This window comes from Sphaerodactylus townsendi, unplaced genomic scaffold (genome assembly GCF_021028975.2).
Source record: "Sphaerodactylus townsendi isolate TG3544 unplaced genomic scaffold, MPM_Stown_v2.3 scaffold_18, whole genome shotgun sequence".
In the NCBI taxonomy this organism is placed as follows: domain Eukaryota; kingdom Metazoa; phylum Chordata; class Lepidosauria; order Squamata; family Sphaerodactylidae; genus Sphaerodactylus; species Sphaerodactylus townsendi.
Window position 1 is genome coordinate 3,075,056 of NW_025950341.1, and position 17,190 is coordinate 3,092,245.

The following is a 17,190-nucleotide window of genomic DNA, read 5'->3' on the forward strand; positions in this document are numbered from 1 at the left end:
CAGTCAGACTTTTTAAAAAGTACTCACAAATATGTGTTACCGAGATGACTGAAATGCACTTGTTTAATTTGAGACTATATCCTCCAGCGGGTTGTTCATAATCAGCCAACCAGTGCATTTGCTTTTGCGGTGTTTCATCACCATCTCAAATGCCAACAAAGATTTTGAAAAGCAACAGAATTCAACAGATTCTGGAGCTTTTCAATGTTGCGAGCTTCTGACACCAGAAATGCCACTGTTTCTAGAACTGCCTCCCCCACCTTGCCTCAGATTCACATGAAATCCAAGCAGCTGGCCTGCTATTCCACAACACTTTCAAAGTGTTCAATTTGCCAGTGGCCAGCTAGTTATAGTCTCTAATTTGGAAATGCTACTGAATTGACAAGTGGGTCACTACACGATCAGAAAGAGTGCTGGCCAACTTCCTCGGGGCTCTGTTCAATACCCCCAAGATGCACGACCAATGTTGTTTCAAGATAAGAGACTGGGCTATTTAAAACTGAAACACAAGCATGGAGATTGACAATAAGCTATTGGGTGAATATTTAAACCTGATTGGTTTGTTACCCCAGTTTCTGCTGGCTACATCTTACCCATCTTGATACTCTAGGATAATTCAAAAGTTTAGGCTGATCAGGTTAGATCCTATGCAATTATTGGACCGCAGTCAGTTTAAAGCCAAGTCACTGATATTTCAGAATCTTAGTGGCATTGAAATGCAGTCTCACACTGCACTCCTCCCTACCCTATACAGACCTTCAAAATCACAAGAAGGCCCTTCTCTTGCCTCCCATTTACCCTCTATTATTGTGCCTAAATTCCACTGGGCCTTTCCTAGTGCCTTTCCCTCGACTGTAGTATCTGGAAAGTTTCATAAAAGACCGCTTGAGTTGCATCGCGCCTCTACGACACAGAGGATATTGAAACAATCACACATGTTCATCTCCATTGTGAATTGTATAGTGAGGAAAGGAACCATCCAATTTCCCCCGTTAACTCAGTTTGCACAAACTCACGCAACTGATATGGATCTTTTTTTTAACCAAAGTTTTGCTTGAGGACAAGGACCCTAATGTCTCCTATGCGGTGGCAAATTTTTGTTCATGTGCATTTAAAAACACAGTCTCCTGATAGATAAGTGAGCAAGTGTTTTATCATAAAAGGTAATACTTATTTTATCATGGTTGTTTTTGTACTCTGCAAACTCTGTATTTAGTTTGATGAATATTTTAACTGTAAGTAGTGACCATGTGCTTTCCATTTTATGTATTACATGTATGCTGCTGGTCTGAGTCCGTACTCATTAAATTTGAAAAGTGGGTTCCTTTAGCATAATGTGAAGCATTTGACTGGTAATTTTTGCCTTAGCAAAGCAACTGTAGCCCGGTTGTGCTTGTGTGGAAATTTCCTCCATAATGCAGAAACTGCATCAGGATTTGTGTGATCCTCAAGAACCCCTTTTTTCTGCTGAGCACTTTTGCCTCTGTTGCTTTGATCTGACAAGAGAAACAGCATCCACACAGTTTCAGTAACTGAAGCTTATCGACTAACGAAAGAAGATGATGTAACTACAACAGGCTGGCTGTAGAGAACATGGTTTAATTAAAGGCAAAGCTGAGTTCAGCAGCTGCAGGTCTTGCACAGACAGACAAAAAACACAAAAGAAGCTTACGACACAAACCAGTTTTCTCTGCTGGGGGGGAATCCCCCTTCCCTTGCGGCTCCCAATACAGAAGGGTATATGTGCATGTGTGTAAGGGTGGGGGGAGAATGGGGAGCCCTGCCCAAAAGGTTGAGAAAAAACATTCCAAACACCAGATTTCTCATGCAGAATGGGGAGCCTCCGGGCTGGGAATCTGGCATGGCTGGAAGAATGAGATGAGAGCCTGGCTAGGCTTCATCCAGGGTGCAAGAATCAGTGGCGGTTCAAAACATTGGAATGTTGCAGCTGCCTGAGCACACAGCTCAAATACACAAACTGGGGAAAGAGGGGGAGGCAGGACGGAAGGGAAGGAGTCAAAGAAGCACAGAGATTCTCAGCTCAAGATTACAACCAGGGCAGGAGCTTCATCCTTGAGGTTTTGGGAGGGGGTTGGGTTGGGTGGAGGAATAGGTTTCAAAAATGCAACGCGGAGCAGTGATGCTGCTAGCGAGGGGAGGCGTAAAGATTCTCAGTCCTGTCCTAGAAAGAGTACTATGTGTACAGCTTCCCTTGATGTAAAGTCTGTTTGGGACTGTTTCCCGACTCCAGTCTCACCCCGTGGACCCTGGATGTGCTTTACTCTGCAGCCGTTTCCTGGCTCACAGATTCTGAACCGGTTTGCGTTCACTCTTGCAAACAGCAGCAGCTTTGTAACATTTAGAATGTTTCTGTAAATACCTCGGGAAACAAAAGCAAACGCAAAAAAAGAGAGATGCTGCCCTTTTGCCTGGCATGAGAAGAACTGCCATCTTCTTTTGCTCAATAAATACCACGTAGAATCCTTTACCCCACTCTGCACCCCGTGAAGGAACGAGGCTTCTGTGCGAGGCTTCTGTGTCTGTGTCATCGGTTGCCTCAAATTTCTGTTCCAGAACAGGAACCTTGTGGCTGCAGCGGTGTGTGGGAATGTGCAGAGTGGCCATACACCTACGAGGAGAGAGACTGCACGCATCACCCTGTTTGGACTAACTCCTCTGGCTCTCCCAATACTCTGCTAGGACTCTGTGGGATGCTGAACGTGAGGAATAGAGCTACTAGCAAGCAGCAAGGAGAGGGGAGGGAAGAGAAAGGGGCAGCTGGGGGGAGAAGGGGGGGGGAAGACACAGAAAGCTTCTACCTACCTACATAAAGAAGTCAGGTTGTGAATGCACAGACCAGCTTGCCATTTTGTGAGACTGGTCACTATGCTATCATAAAATGTACAGAAATCGGAGCTACTTAACTTAAAACCTCATAGCAGTGACTTGCTCGCCCTGAGAGGGGGGGGCCCTGCAGCGGCCACTGCGCTTTAGTATTAGAATTTCTACCCATGCAGGGTCGTCCAAGGGCAGCCGTTGAGGGAAAAGCGGGAGTGGTACCCGAGGGGACAGGCCAGGCTCTCCTTCACGAAACTCCTTGTCTAAACCCTGGAGACTGGCACACACGTCGTCCCCCCAGACGCTGCTGAAGGTACCACCACCCACATCTGGCTGGACCGGCGGCTGGAGGGGCTGCTACACACCGACTACAAAGTACACCTGTGTATGGAAGAATTCAGTGTGACCTCACTACTGAGATAGTCATAATCAGAAATTTAGATGTCGAGGAATAAATTTCAACTACATTCTCAGTCAGCAAAGCTATCGGCAATAGATTCCTACTGGCCCCCACCCCCAAATTGAGGCGAAGGATCGAGAAGTTCTCAGTGTTCTTCTCCCGTCTGCTCTTCATTCTCTGCTCTTTTTTTTTTAAGGTTTCCCACGTGGTTGAGGGGGGGGACATGCACGATGGAGAAGGTGAGAGGCGGTGATATTCGGGTTACCGTGAGACAAACAGCAGTCCCTCTCTCCCTCCAGAAGGCCCAGGGGGGGTGGGAGAGTTCCTGATGTTGGTTTTTTTTCTGTTGCACTGCAGACATTTCCATGCACACTCGGTGGGTTGGTGGAGCACTTACGCCCTCCTGACGGCAAAGAGCAGAAGAGATGGCTGCCACGCACACAGGACTGTGTGGGCTAGTCCTGCAAACCCAACATGCCATGAGTTATGGAGCCTTCGGTTGCAAAGGTTGCCAACTCCTTTATTCTCAGTGTGGTGGGTTCATGGCACCTTGCCCGCGTTGCTGCTTTTGCTTCTGCTGCATCAACAGCTGCTCCAGGGCCGAAGGTCCAGGGTGCATCATGGAACTGGACCAGATGGACTAAAAAAAACAGGGCATATCATCATCATCATCATCGATACCACAATATCCAGTAAGATTAAGGCAAAAGAATGCAAAGCAGAAAGAGGAAAAGCAGGGCACTTCATAATTCCAAAGCAGCAAGCATCGTCACACCTTTACAGTCTACGATTTTACTACGTGGTATGGGTGGGCAACATGCTAGACGGAGCAACTAGCAGGGAGCTCCATCTAGCTCCCTGAGGTTCCCCAGTCTGGTCGGCATTGCATTTCTCCTTCCCACTGCTCGATTCCCTGCTGCCCTAGCTGCTTCTATAGTACTTCAGTTAGTTTTGGGCACACAAGTCAAAAGGCTCTTCAATGCAACAGATGGTGGCAGAGCCTTCCCCTTTTAATACAGCACAAATACTCTGAAACAGGCAAAAGGCAGAGATACATAATAAAGAAAAAGAGTTTGGATTTATACCCCCTTTCTCGCCTACAAGGAGACTCAAAGGGGCTTACAGTCTCCTTTCCCTCCCCCCCCCCACAACAAACACCCTGTGAGGTGGGTGGGGCTGAGAGAGCTCCGAAGAGATGTGACAAGCCCAAGGTCACTCAGCTGGCGTGTGTGGGAGTGCACAGGCTAACCTAGTTCCCCAAATAAGCCTCTACAGCTCAAGTGGCAGAGCAGGGAATCAAACCCAGTTCTCCAGATTAGAGTGCACCTGCTCTCAACCATACACCACTGCTGCTAAAAGGGAGTGGCTCTGTTCAACTCTCCATTAAGACTACTTTGTAAAGGTCAGTGGGGGATAGAGTGGAAGTCTCTGACTGTACTGTGGCTTGCATGGGCTGGGCACCATAAGTCCTGTCAGCTGTTGCTCAGCTCAAAATACAATAATAATAAACATCTTCATCATCATCATCATCATATTATTATTAATAATAATAATAATCTTAGAATCAGCTGTTAAATAAGACAATACACTTTTAAAAAAAATTTCCCACAAACCACGTTAAAGTGCTTTTGTTTTTGATCTTTTGTTTTTATGTCAATTATTAGGAAACCAGCAACATATTCTGAATAGTTCAAGGATGTCAGAAATCTGCATTTAAGATCTGACTGTACCTTATCAGACTGGCTGGCAATAATATTCCAAAGCCTAAGAATCTGCAGGGTTGCCCTAGGAACTGGCATGTAGTTCACTTTAGGAAATGACAGACAGCTAAACTAATTCCTCCAAGTGACAATCATAATGCCCTGCTCTTATACCCCAACATATCCTACCTTCAGGCTTTCCATAAGCACGGCCGACGAATCTTCCATGGCTGAGCCATGGGCTGGCCAGGTACCGCTGGGAGTGCTGGATGGATGCCAGCTACTCTCTGAAGAAGATGTTGCTGGGAGATAGTCCAGGCCAAACCCTCCCATTGCTGAAAGTGGAATAGTAACAAAGTCAATCGTTTCGCAAGATGTTGAAGTGAAACATCATACTGAAACCCCCCCTTCCCACCTGGTTTATCCGTCTTCCATCGATCTGCAACCCTCCGATCTCTGTTGTCCGGTGTTCCAATGGGCCCAAAGTTGGAGAATGGAACAGAGTTGTGGTTGTGAGTTGGAGGAGAGCTTGGCAAACTGCTAGGGTTCGACGAATGAGGTGACTGGCTAGCTGGTGTTGAATGATCTGCCAAACAAAAGGTTAGAGCAACTAAATGAAAACAAGTGAAATACGCAAAGAAGATACAGAACATCGTGTTTTCTCCTTCCAACACTTTTCTTGAATTGGTCCTGGAGGGCGAGATGAGCTTGAAGGGTAGGAGGAAGAACTGGGGGAGACGAATAGGCTATAACTGCTGTAGGAAAACACAACTATGTTTATCTATAGTGAATGCTCTTCAAGCGGTCATTCACACAGAGCAACATTCAGAACCTTGCAGAGCGAAAATCTGCAACTTGGCCCACACAGCTTCTCCCTTCAAGGAGAAACCTGTACCCAGTGCGCATGCCTTTAAGGACAAAGCCAGCACTCTCCTGCTCACTTCTCCTTGTAGATCGTTCAAACAGCAAGTAACAGGAAAGACACTTGCAGCATGGGAAAAGGTTGGGGTTGTATGCCCATGCAGACAGCCACTTGAACAGTAGCTGCAAGTTGCTCAGTGGCAACTATCTTGAAAATTATCCTGTATATAGCCACCACCAAAAGGTCCCAGGTTCAAGGAGACCATCTGGCCAATCTGCTGGAAAAGAACGCCATGTTAAACATAAATGACCATCAGGCACAGAGGGAGAGCTATCCCAGCAGAGAGACACGGAGTTGATTTCTCTTTCGGAAAGGGATGCGACAATCTGATCATGAAGGGAACAGCACATTCTAAGGACAGTGTGCCAAAAGTACTGAAATTACTGAAAACAGACTACAGTGACGTCTCTGAACTATGAGCAGACGGAACCTCAGAATAAGCAGACTGAGGAAGCAGAGCTGGCATGTCTGAAGAGAGGAGGGTATGCATTAATTGCAGCTACTATAGCAACTATGCAGTGAACAAGCTGGCTATGGTAGCCGTTGCTGGACCTGATGATGTAACCAGCGGAAAACAGTGCACTCCCATTAACAGCAGAACAACGCTGGTCCTTTTCTCCTTGGGGGCTCTGTCCTGTGAGCACTGAGAAGCCAAAGAACTTTGGGAAGCTGTTTTGCTCCCCAGGCAAGTAGGGGGGAAAAGATAACAGGGTTTCCAAAACGAAAACATAACAGGTGCAGAACCTATGCTCCAGTTCTCAGCATCAGAAGCTTGCAGAAAGCAGAACACAGATGTGTAACTGGTTGTGGTGAGTTTTTCCAGGCTGTGTGGCGGTGGTCTGGTGGATCTTGTTCCTAACGTTTCGTCTGCACAGTGTGTAACACATTTCCCTCTGTGACACACCTCTGAAGATGCCAGCCACAGATGCAGGCAAAACATCAGGAACAAGATCCACCAGACCACAGCCCGGAAAACCCACCACAACCAGTTGAATCTGACTGTGAAAGCCTTCGACAATACATAGAAGTGTAAATTGGGCTGGACTCTGAGACACAAATCCCATAGGGTATAAGCATTACCTGAGCTGGCTGGGAGAGATGGAGACCATGGTGTCCCTTCAAAGAGAGAGTAGAGTGAAGTCTCCTGATGAGCCACAGATGGAGTGACGTCTGGTTTTGTGCTGGCATTGAGGTTTTTCCCATACACCTCATTGAACATGCTGTTTGGGTATCTTTCCTATGAAGTCAAGAGACAGAAACATCACTCAAAGCCCCAGGCCTATCCAAGACATTACTGTATCAACAAGTTCACACACCTGAAGTCAATTTTGCTTCCATTTCTATTTAGCTTCTTCTGCACACTGTCCTATAGGGATCCCTGTCTCTGTCTGAATCAGAGGAGGCCCACACTCAGCTGGCAAGCCAAGCATCCTACACAGCAAAAGGTACCGCTCCCATAGCAACAGTGTCAAAACTATCTGGGAAAGATGCTGAAGAGAAAGGAAAACTGACACTGGGGGCTCAGACATATTTTATTAAGCTTTTAAGAAAATCATACTTTCCCCTCTCCTGATAGTACACGTGGGGCCCTCCACCCACAATTTACCCGTACGACAGCTTTATACTGATATTGATAACTACGTGTCCAGCTTCATGACTGATGCAAGAGGATGCCTCCAGGTGTATCTACACCCCCTTCACTGCTCTAGCCTTGCTGCTTCCAGACATCCTTTGCTGGGGAAAAGTAATTCTTCCACATCTTTGCCATAGGTGGGCCTTGCTGAGTTTATAGCAATTCATGTAGAACCGACAAGGGTAGGCAGTTTTTACTCTTAACAGGTCTAAGAGTGAAGGGTAACTCTATTTTAATTCAAAAGAGTATACCTCGGCTACCCTACATTTAGGAAGTGCTGCTCTGTCCCCTACATCACACTGGTTCTGGCAAGCTTGCTTGGAAAGTCCTTTCAGGTGGGTGGCCATGTTTCTCTGCAGTAGAAAAGCTAGATTTGAGCCCAATATAACCTTAAAGACCAACAAAATCTCCAGGGTCTCTCAAAAGTTTCAATGCTGGAGATCTCATCGCGTTTCAAGGTGCTACTGGGCTCAAATCTTGGAAGATGCTGTTGGCAAATAAGAATGAACGCTGACGCAAGCTCAGCACCTGCCCAGGTCAGGCAAATAAGTCCCATCGAAGAGAGTGAATCCAAGATAATTAAAAAAATTGCAAGCCACAGCAGGAAAGAAATATAAGTGGATATGCAGGTGAATCTGGCAGTGTTTACTCCGCATGGGTGCCTTCAGCATACACTTGCCACAACTCACACATGGCACATTATATACTGTGACAGGCCTTACTAGAATGTGATGGCAAATCAGAACTTTACCTAATTCAGGTGAAGGGCTGATGCGGCTGACCAGGCTCTACTCTACAAAATACCCTTTTGCAAAGAAAACAAGCCCGCTTTTGAGGCGCTGGAAAAGGAATCAATAAATTGGTGACACGGCCCAGCACGAAGAGGCTAAGAGGTCTTTGTAATCTATTACCTGGTTAAGAGAGAAGCCAGTGAGGGACAGGAAAGAAGGTGACTGAGACATCAGATCTGATGGTTTTTCTAGCAGCGATTTCTTCAGAAAACCAGAGAAGGGAAAGACACTGTTAGGTATTGTTACAGACTGACTATTGAGATCATCTTTCGGTATAAAACCAATAAATCAGTAACTGTCACAAGAGTGCTCAAATGGAACATAGGTGTGTAAAGTGGGGGCTGAAACATAGTGGAGACACTCCTGTGATAAATTACAGATGCTTGAAATGCATTATGCAAACAGCTATGAATCACAGTTGTTGATTTTACAGGTGACAGTAAAATCACACTGCCCACATCAGTTAGGAACATGAAAAAGGCAATCTCATAAGGGGAAGTTCAGTGAAAAGCACTGCTACGATTCAACTTCAAAGAAGTTACAGGTATACAGAGCTTAAACTGCAGCTTTGTCATTTACCACTAATTGTTAAGGCATGGGATTCTTTGCTCAACCACGTAAATTCACAGACTGAATTAACCTGACTTTCCTAACACATTTTATACGCCAAAAAAGGGGAAAGAATGCCTTAGGCAACAGCACACATTATGGGTTGAATCCTGGGATGTGTGGACATGGCAATTCGTCTTTCCCACATTTCTTGCTCCCCAGTCCTTTCCCACCCTGGGAAAAATGATTCCCAGAATCAAAGAATCTGTGTGGCCCAACAGCCAGAAGGTTGTTCTGTCTTCTGTCAACAGTGCAGAGCTGATCCAGGGTCAGAAAGAACTGTTGGAGGGAGTAAGATGCAGGAAAGATCTGTTACTATGGTGCCATCCACTGATGTGTTGCAGGATCCAACTCTGTGAATGGATGCTTGACCATCACTGCTTAAACTCATTTCAGTATGACAAGACTGTAGGGCTGACTCTGTGTTGTTATTAAGTTTCTTGCACGTTTGACTGCAAAGGATATGCTTGAGAGCGGGTTGAATCCCCTAGTCCAGCAGTCTGCAACCTGCGGCTCTCCAGATGTTCATGGACTACAAATTTCATCAGCCAATTGGCCATGCTGGCAGGGGCTGATGGGATTTGTAGTCCATGAACATGAACATCTGGAGAGCCGCAGGTTGCAGACCCCTGCCCTAGTCTGTCAAAAGGATGCACAGATGTTAATGAAACCTTCTTGCACTTCCCTGACAGCAGTCCTTCTCTATCCCAGGAAAACTGACACTTGGGCTTGCAAGTCTCTGGTGGATTAACAGCTATTTAGATGGGTGGCAGGGACATTGCACTGAGATGGAGGAGGAAGCTGGTGTATGCAAAGGAATTAAGAGGGGATGGGTTTTCCTCCTTCCCAAAGGCAAACTGGGATCCATTTGGATATTAATACACATGGCTCCTACAACAATAAAAGTCAGCTTTCTTGGGGTCAGAAAAGACCGCAGGGGGGAGGAACAAAAATGGGAGAACAATTCCTATGCCAATGAATCAAAGGCTCCAAACCAGTGTACACACTGAAAATCTCAGAAAACAGATGGGCTATCCTTTCAGATCATTGGCTTCAGAGCAGTTGCTCCTCCCCACAATTAGCAAAAAGCTCAAAATTGTGACAAAATTAGGCAAGTTGCTCAAATTGACCAACTATCTAGGTCACAATTCAACTTTTCTGAATTTGGATTGCTTGGATGTAAGAATCCTAAATTCCATTCGCTCTGCTAAGGCCACATCTCACCATATGAAAATCTGGATTCATCCAAGGTCTGCAGGAAGAAAACCAACTGCTCTGGCGCAATACAACAAAACGATTCCTTGGCACTCTCTTCATATGCTTCTTAGGCGATAAAACACTGGTTTAAAGAGAGCCGAGGACCCCTGAACAACATGCTAAAGAATGTGTGGCTGAAGAGGTACCAAACCCACCCAAATGCTTCACAGAGCCCAAACTAATCTACTGGCTTGACAAGGTCGTAATGCACTACTCCTTCAAGCCCGGTGCTTCAACCAGAATAATAATCCAAAATGTGTGGATTCAGGCAAAAACACTTCTCCCCAGGATAAAACTATATATCAAACACTTTAGGTGTTAAAGGAACATGACAGTAAAGATTTTATGCCAATCTCTATTGGTTCAGGTTCAGTTTTATTGCAGGAGGCCAAAGGCTGTTACAAAGAATTGTCACTGAGTAGTAAAACTGTATAAACCAGTGAAACTTTATTAAAGACACCCTTGCACTCTAACTCAGTCACTACTCTGGCAGCTGTGTATTCTCAGTGTCGTTTTGCTTCTCTGCCCTTGGTTTTCAATTTCTGTTGGTATCTTTGCTTGACTATACTTCATTTTTTACTTTTGATGTGGTCAGCTACCATTTTTCAACACTTCTGTATTTCACTTCAAGAAGAAATCTTGGAACATGCCGCCAGACAGCATAAATTCTGAAGAATTAGTTCATCCAACTCAAGCATTCCATTTATTGAATCAAGAGGTGGACCCAAAAGACACATCCTCAGCACAAACTATTTTAAATGCCTCCTTTGAGCCTCACTCTTTGGTGGTATAAAGTGCTCTCAAGTGATAGCTGACGTATGGCCACCCTGTAAGGTTTTTAAGGTAAGAAATCAACAGTGTGGCTTGCCAATGCCTGCCTCTGCACAGCAATCCTGGACTTCCTTGGTAGTTTCCCATCCAAGCAATATCAGGGCAAATCTTGCATAACTTCTGAGATATGATGAAATCAGAATAGCCTAGGACATAGATGTCAAACTTGTGGCCCTCCAGATGTTATGGACTACAGTTCCCATCATGATGCGAACTGTAGTCCATAACATCTGGAGGGCCATGACTTTGACACCTGTGGCCTAGGACATCTAGGTAAATCCTTCTGGCAATCACAAACTTGGATTAAGCAGTTGCTTATATTGTTTTTATGAAGTCGGGACATTTTATTACCATTATTTTCATGCAGTGGGGACAGATCCATGACAATAGCTGGAGAATGAACATCTGCTTTTTGAAGCCAGATCTCAACTTGGCATTAAATGACCACATCTTCATGCTATGTCCCTCTTCCAACCAACAGTTTCCTATTTTTAACTGTTCGGTTTTTCTTCTAATCTCCCATCACAACCCTCTACGGCAACCACACTACGTGGTAGATTTATCATCCCTGTTCCCAACCAATAGTAAACCTCTCATCCTGGAGAAACATGCAATATCAAGGATTCAGAAAAGGAAAAAAATAATTTAATTCCTGTCACCCAGCAAACTGGATGGACATTTTACTGGTCTTAACACTACAGCTTCCAGTGGTTTCCACAACACAAATGAACCTATTTCAGTATTTTGCATTGCACCAGAGTGGGGAATTTTGGTAATCTTCTAAACTAGGATCTTTCCCAAGGGAACACATCTAAAATATTATTCTTCATAAACATATATAAGTACTGTGCGGTGAGTAATTTGTACAACACAAAAATATGAGAGTTGTTTTGTCTGAAGAAGCTCCTGGTATAAATTAGAAGGTCCTATCACATCAGAAGAGGCCTGGCCATGGAGGTTCTCTCAATGGATTTCATTCTTTTTTCTAAATGCAAACGATTATTACCTTTGAATACCAGATGCTGGGAACAATCGGGGCAAAGAGCTCACATCATGCCCAGCATGTAAGAATGCTGGACTAGATAGAACAGGGGTGTCCAACTTGGCGCTTCAGATGTTCATGGACTACAATTCCCATCAGCTGGCATGGCCAATTGGGGCTGATGGAAATTGTAATCCATGAACATCTGAAGCACCAGAGTTGGGCAATCCTGAGACAGAACCTTGACCTGATTCAGCAAGCCAGATCGCATGCACTTTAACCGTGGGCAGATGTTGTTAATCTGACCCAGACATCTCAGACACCTTGAGTGATCTCAGGGAGTTGTTTTTGTGTAGATGTCAAGACCAATGACAAAGAGTGCCTAAGGCAGTGGCGGCGAACCTTTGGCACTCCAGATGTTATGGACTACAATTCCCATCAGCCCCTGCCAGCATGGCCAATTGGCTGTAAGGAGACTCAAGGTGGCTTACAAATTCCTTTCCCTTCCTCTTCCCATAACAAACACCTTATGAGGTAGGTGGGGCTGAGAGAGTTCTGAGAGAGCTGTGCCTAGCCCATGGTCACCCAGCAGGCGTCATGTATAGGAGCAGGGAAACGAACCCAGTTCACCAGATAAGACTCCGCTGCTCATGTGGAGTGGGGAATCAAACCCAGTTCTCCAGATTAGAGTCCACCACTCTTAACCACTGCACCATAATATTCTCTCTTGTGGCCTATGATCTCCTTCTCTTTAGGTCCTGTTCATGCATGTTCTGGTGTAAGACAGGGAGAAATCTGGAAATCCCCACAGCAAGCCAAGAGACGAAGATTCGGATCAGCCAGGGTCGCAACTTCCTTGCACCTGCTTATGTGCTCTTCAGCAGGAACTCATTCAGAAGGAACAGATTATTCTGCCATGATTCTGCAATAGGTCATCTACCCACTCTTCTCTGGATCATACACTCACACAGAAGACTGAACCTGGAAACTTACAGATCCTTTCCAGACTTTTGAAGAAACCAGGCACTGAGTCTGCAAGCAGCAGCTTTCGGATTGAAATTATAACTGTCTTAAAGCTGCTTCCTCCTAGCAGATTTCCTGCCTGTGGAACTCTCCCACGGATTCTAATTCCCCCCTCCCCACCCTTTTGACAAGGAGCCATGGATACCATGTGAACTATCAACCACGCAAGAACAAAGAAATTTTAAAAATATGCTAAAAGTATGCCAAAATTAGAGCAGAAGCAGCAGAATTAAGTCAAATACATACAAAGAGGCTTCGTCCAGGAAGAGATGCGAGAGGCCCCAGCAGAGCTGGGTAAAGATCAGGAGGATTAGAGAAAATCAGCTCTTCCTCCTCTTCCAAGGCAGCCAGACTCTTTAACAGGTCCGGAGGAAGCAGAGGGGAGCTCTTGGGGTCCTAGTGACAGAAAGGAGCACAGTGAGACGCAGCAAGGGATGGAGAGAAAGCAAGGATAGCAGCAGGTAAGTGGCGGGGGTGGTGGAGGTGTTACGGGAACAGAATGGAGGCCCATATGAAGCACAGAGAACGCAAAGCAGAGAACGACGGCACAAAAGAAGGATACGGAAGGACAAACTTATGCCAGCATGCAAAAGCAGCTCACAGAAGTAAAGAACAGGGGAACAGGAAACTGAAGAGGAAAAAGAGAGAAAGTTGAGGCAAGGCATACTTGTTCTTCTGTGTTTTAGAAATCACACCGCTTTACATCATATTTGAATTTTTGGCCAGAAAAAGAAAAAAAATACTACTAGGTCCTACTTATAAACAACATGAATTCTACTACTTTAATGACTATCTACTAATGAACACATTTGTCAATTCCCCAATATTTTCGTCACCCTGCAAATTGCGAATAACACTGAAGCGTGTGACATAACTCAACCTTGTAAAAACTTCATCAACATTCCTTTTTATTTTCATGAATTATCACCAAATTTCTTCAACCATATGGGAGCCAGGTCTCTGTCCACCTCCACAACAGAGTTTCAAACACTGATGCAAATGCCATCAGGGATCTACCCTCACGCTGCTTCATTTCTCCTGGCCTTCCCATAAGCCTACTACCACCTTTTCCATGCCATCGCTTTCTGCGGAAGCAGGACCTTATCCCAGGTTTTGCTGATTTTAGGCATTAGACAAAGGTCTGCAATAAAGGTTAGTAAGACTAACCTAAACATTCAAAGATAGGGATACTGGAATTGGACGCCCGCCTTGACAAATCTCAGGACTCCGCCGCCCTTCTTAGCATGCCCCTAGTAAGCCCTCCCAGGCAAATCTCAAAGAAAATAGACTTCCTGGCAATGAGGAATATATTACCATACAGCATCATTGTAAAGGAAAGCAGAGATTAGATCCAACCGCAGTAACTTAGCTAAAGGCACTACTGGCAAAGCAAGCAGGCGGTTTGTTATCTTGTGCTTGCTGATGGAATTGCAACACTACTGATCAGGGCTATTTTTAACCAACAGTTTCTGGCTACCGCCAGCACATTCAGAAGTATGAATGACCGGCCTGAGTGGAAAGCAGTCACAACAGAGATCAGGAGGACCCCTCCAGATGCAGATGAACAAAATGCGTTTTCATCTTCTGGTCACTTGCACGTGCTCACAACCACTTGATAAAAGGCAATATTAGCAATTGTCTGCTCTAGGATTGTGGAAGGCTAAACCAAGCCTTTTCTTAAAAACGGAGAAATCAGGGCACCCCTGAAGGCTGCTGCAAATACGCACAAGAATTTCAGCCAGTTGTGAACCCCCTTGCCCAATTGGTCTGTCAAGGCATTCATTGAGAATAGTTGGGTGTAGGGGTTATAACTATTCTCAATGAATACCTTGACAGACCAGGAGACGAGCAGTTTTTGCAGCATCTCACAAGGTTTGCTTTCCCAGCAATATCTACCCGCCCCCCTGCACCTCAAGTCAAGCATAAGGCTGACATGGCCTTGCTCCTACTTTTAAAATTTCTGCTCTCCAATTGTGGTGATGAACCCAAACTACCAGAGACAGCTTTGCTTTTCTTTTCTTTACTAAAATTGTCAGAGAAACCAAATCTTAAGCTAAATCTTTGGAGGCAACTAAATATTAACTAAATCTTTGGAGGCAAAGTTTGATACACCCTCAACTATATCGGTCTCTACTTTGGCAGAAATCAACAAAAACTGGATCTTGAACTTTACAACCCTCCACAGAACAAGTGCTCCATCCCACTCTTCTTACTCAAGTGACTCACTAGGGGTACCTGTTCACCCACTTATTCATTGCCCCTTGCAGCAGTTGCTTCAGTATCATTTCCTCCCACCCCACCCCCTTTTCTCCATAGGCCGCTTCTTCCTCATATAGTGATCCCAGCCAATCATCAGTCATGCTGTGAATGTAATGTCAACATCAAGCCAGCCAATCAGATGTGGTATCATGACAATGCCACTGTGGGTAAGTGAAGACTATTAAGAGCGGAAGGCAACATTCCCCTGTATTGAACTTGATCTTATTCGGGCAGGAGGAAGGAGAAGGAGGGGAAACTGATCTAGATTGCAAATGGATGCATGTCAGGGGCTAGAAACTTGGCTGCCACTATATGGAGAATGCAGGCACTTTTCTACCTACGGCTGTACTTCCTATGCCTTATCAGCAACCAGGTGGGCAAACATTTCAACACAGCTTGCAACACCCCCTCCCCCATCTGCCAAAAGTGGCAGTCAATTTTTGAAGTATCCATACCTACTATGGAGCTCCCTTTGCCTCTGACAACAGTCATTGCACAGAACCCACAGAACAGAAACAGAGTTATCTAATTATGTCTGAAACTGAAACTTAGCTGAGAGACAGGGACACCTCATCTGCCCACCCTAATTGGCATCCCTCCAAGAGTCACCACGAAGAACCCATAAAATGTAATCGATGTACAGGGAACTGCCCTCCTCCACCCACGTTCTGCCTGCAATTTATCAATCCAGGAGCATGCTTACATCAAAGCCCATCCTAGGCACTGCATCCTGCTCCGGACGGAAGACTCCTTGCTGCCGTTTCCCCCTGCGGTCCATGCTAGCCTGTTGCTGTGCCATCACGACACGGTTATCAGCCATGCCGTACGAGTCCCAGTAAAATTCCGGCACCTTGACCTCCGAGGGGTTGTGGTTATATGGCTCCATGGGGAAAGGCTTCATTTTCTTCTCCAGAGGCTGTTGCTGTTGCATGAGGGGAGGCTGCAGAGACTGTTCAAAGAGTTTTAGGGGGTCCTGACTCTGAAGATAATAGGGCTGCTTCACAGGCATGATCTTCCCCAACGGGCCTTGGACCTGAGGAGGGTTCCAGAGCTGCTTGGATGCGTCTGCCTGGGAATACTAAAACACAGACACGCCTGCGTTCAGCACGACAACTCATTCTTTTGAAACCTGAGACCCCCTGAATTGAGCGACCCGTTTGGCCACCAATAGGCCAGTGTGGCAAATGATGTGCTTTTTCTACCAAAATATTCCTCACTGGATCTTGCTGGAATTCACCAGGCAAGTAGACTTGATAAATAGGTTCCTCAGATATCACGGAAAAAGGACAGGAGGGTTCCTTTGCTCCCCCTCCACTGAAGTGTGTGCCATATTCTCCATGCACCACAATACAAAAAGACGTACAGGTCAAACTACTATGACACAGCGACACAACATACTTGGGCAGGCTTGAACATTCTGTGCCTCAAAGCAGAACTGGCTGAGCATTCGATCTGAGAGCCACGTCCCTAGATCTCAAGATGAGAGAGAAAATGCTGAAAAACGGGGTGTTGTGGGGTTCCCGGGCTGTACGGCTGTGCTCCTGATGTTTCACCTGCCTCTGGGGCTGACATCTTCAGAGGATCTGAGATAGCCCTGGGGCTATCAAGGTTGGCCATCATGCTGCATAGTATCTCAAGCAATATACAAGTACCATATAAGCCTACTGAATAGGTTTTTGCTTTCTGCTTGTCTCATGACTTTAAATGTTTACACCCCACATTTCTCTCCAATAGAGACCCAAAGTGGCTTGCAACACCCTTTTCCCTTCCTTGACCTTATTCTACCCTCTGGGACAAGTTAGGCCAGTGGTGGCGAACCTTTGGCACTCCAATTGGTCATGCTGGCAGGGGCTGATGGGAATTGTAGTCCATAACATCTGGAGTGCCAAAGGTTCGCCACCATGGAGTTAGGTTGAGAGAGTATCTGGCCCAAAACGCCTCGGGA

The 17,190-nt window shown here is 45.6% G+C and overlaps 1 protein-coding gene across 2 annotated transcripts in view; it reads right to left on the bottom strand.

Moving 5' to 3' along the window:
• Positions 1 to 1,579: 1,579 nt before the first annotated feature.
• The window catches only part of SMG7 (SMG7 nonsense mediated mRNA decay factor), an 80,354-nt gene continuing 64,743 nt past the window's right edge, over positions 1,580 to 17,190 (bottom strand). The window contains exons 17-23 of one of the 2 annotated variants that reach the window (XM_048482487.1): positions 15,949 to 16,323; positions 13,233 to 13,382; positions 8,405 to 8,485; positions 6,941 to 7,097; positions 5,354 to 5,524; positions 5,128 to 5,273; positions 1,580 to 3,878 (exon numbers count right to left, since the gene is read on the bottom strand). In XM_048482487.1, coding sequence (XP_048338444.1) covers positions 3,765 to 3,878; positions 5,128 to 5,273; positions 5,354 to 5,524; positions 6,941 to 7,097; positions 8,405 to 8,485; positions 13,233 to 13,382; positions 15,949 to 16,323 — 1,194 coding nt within the window. In that variant the 3' untranslated portion in view covers positions 1,580 to 3,764. The remainder of the gene's footprint in view (positions 3,879 to 5,127; positions 5,274 to 5,353; positions 5,525 to 6,940; positions 7,098 to 8,404; positions 8,486 to 13,232; positions 13,383 to 15,948; positions 16,324 to 17,190) is intronic. The other variant, XM_048482488.1, reaches the window with a different exon arrangement.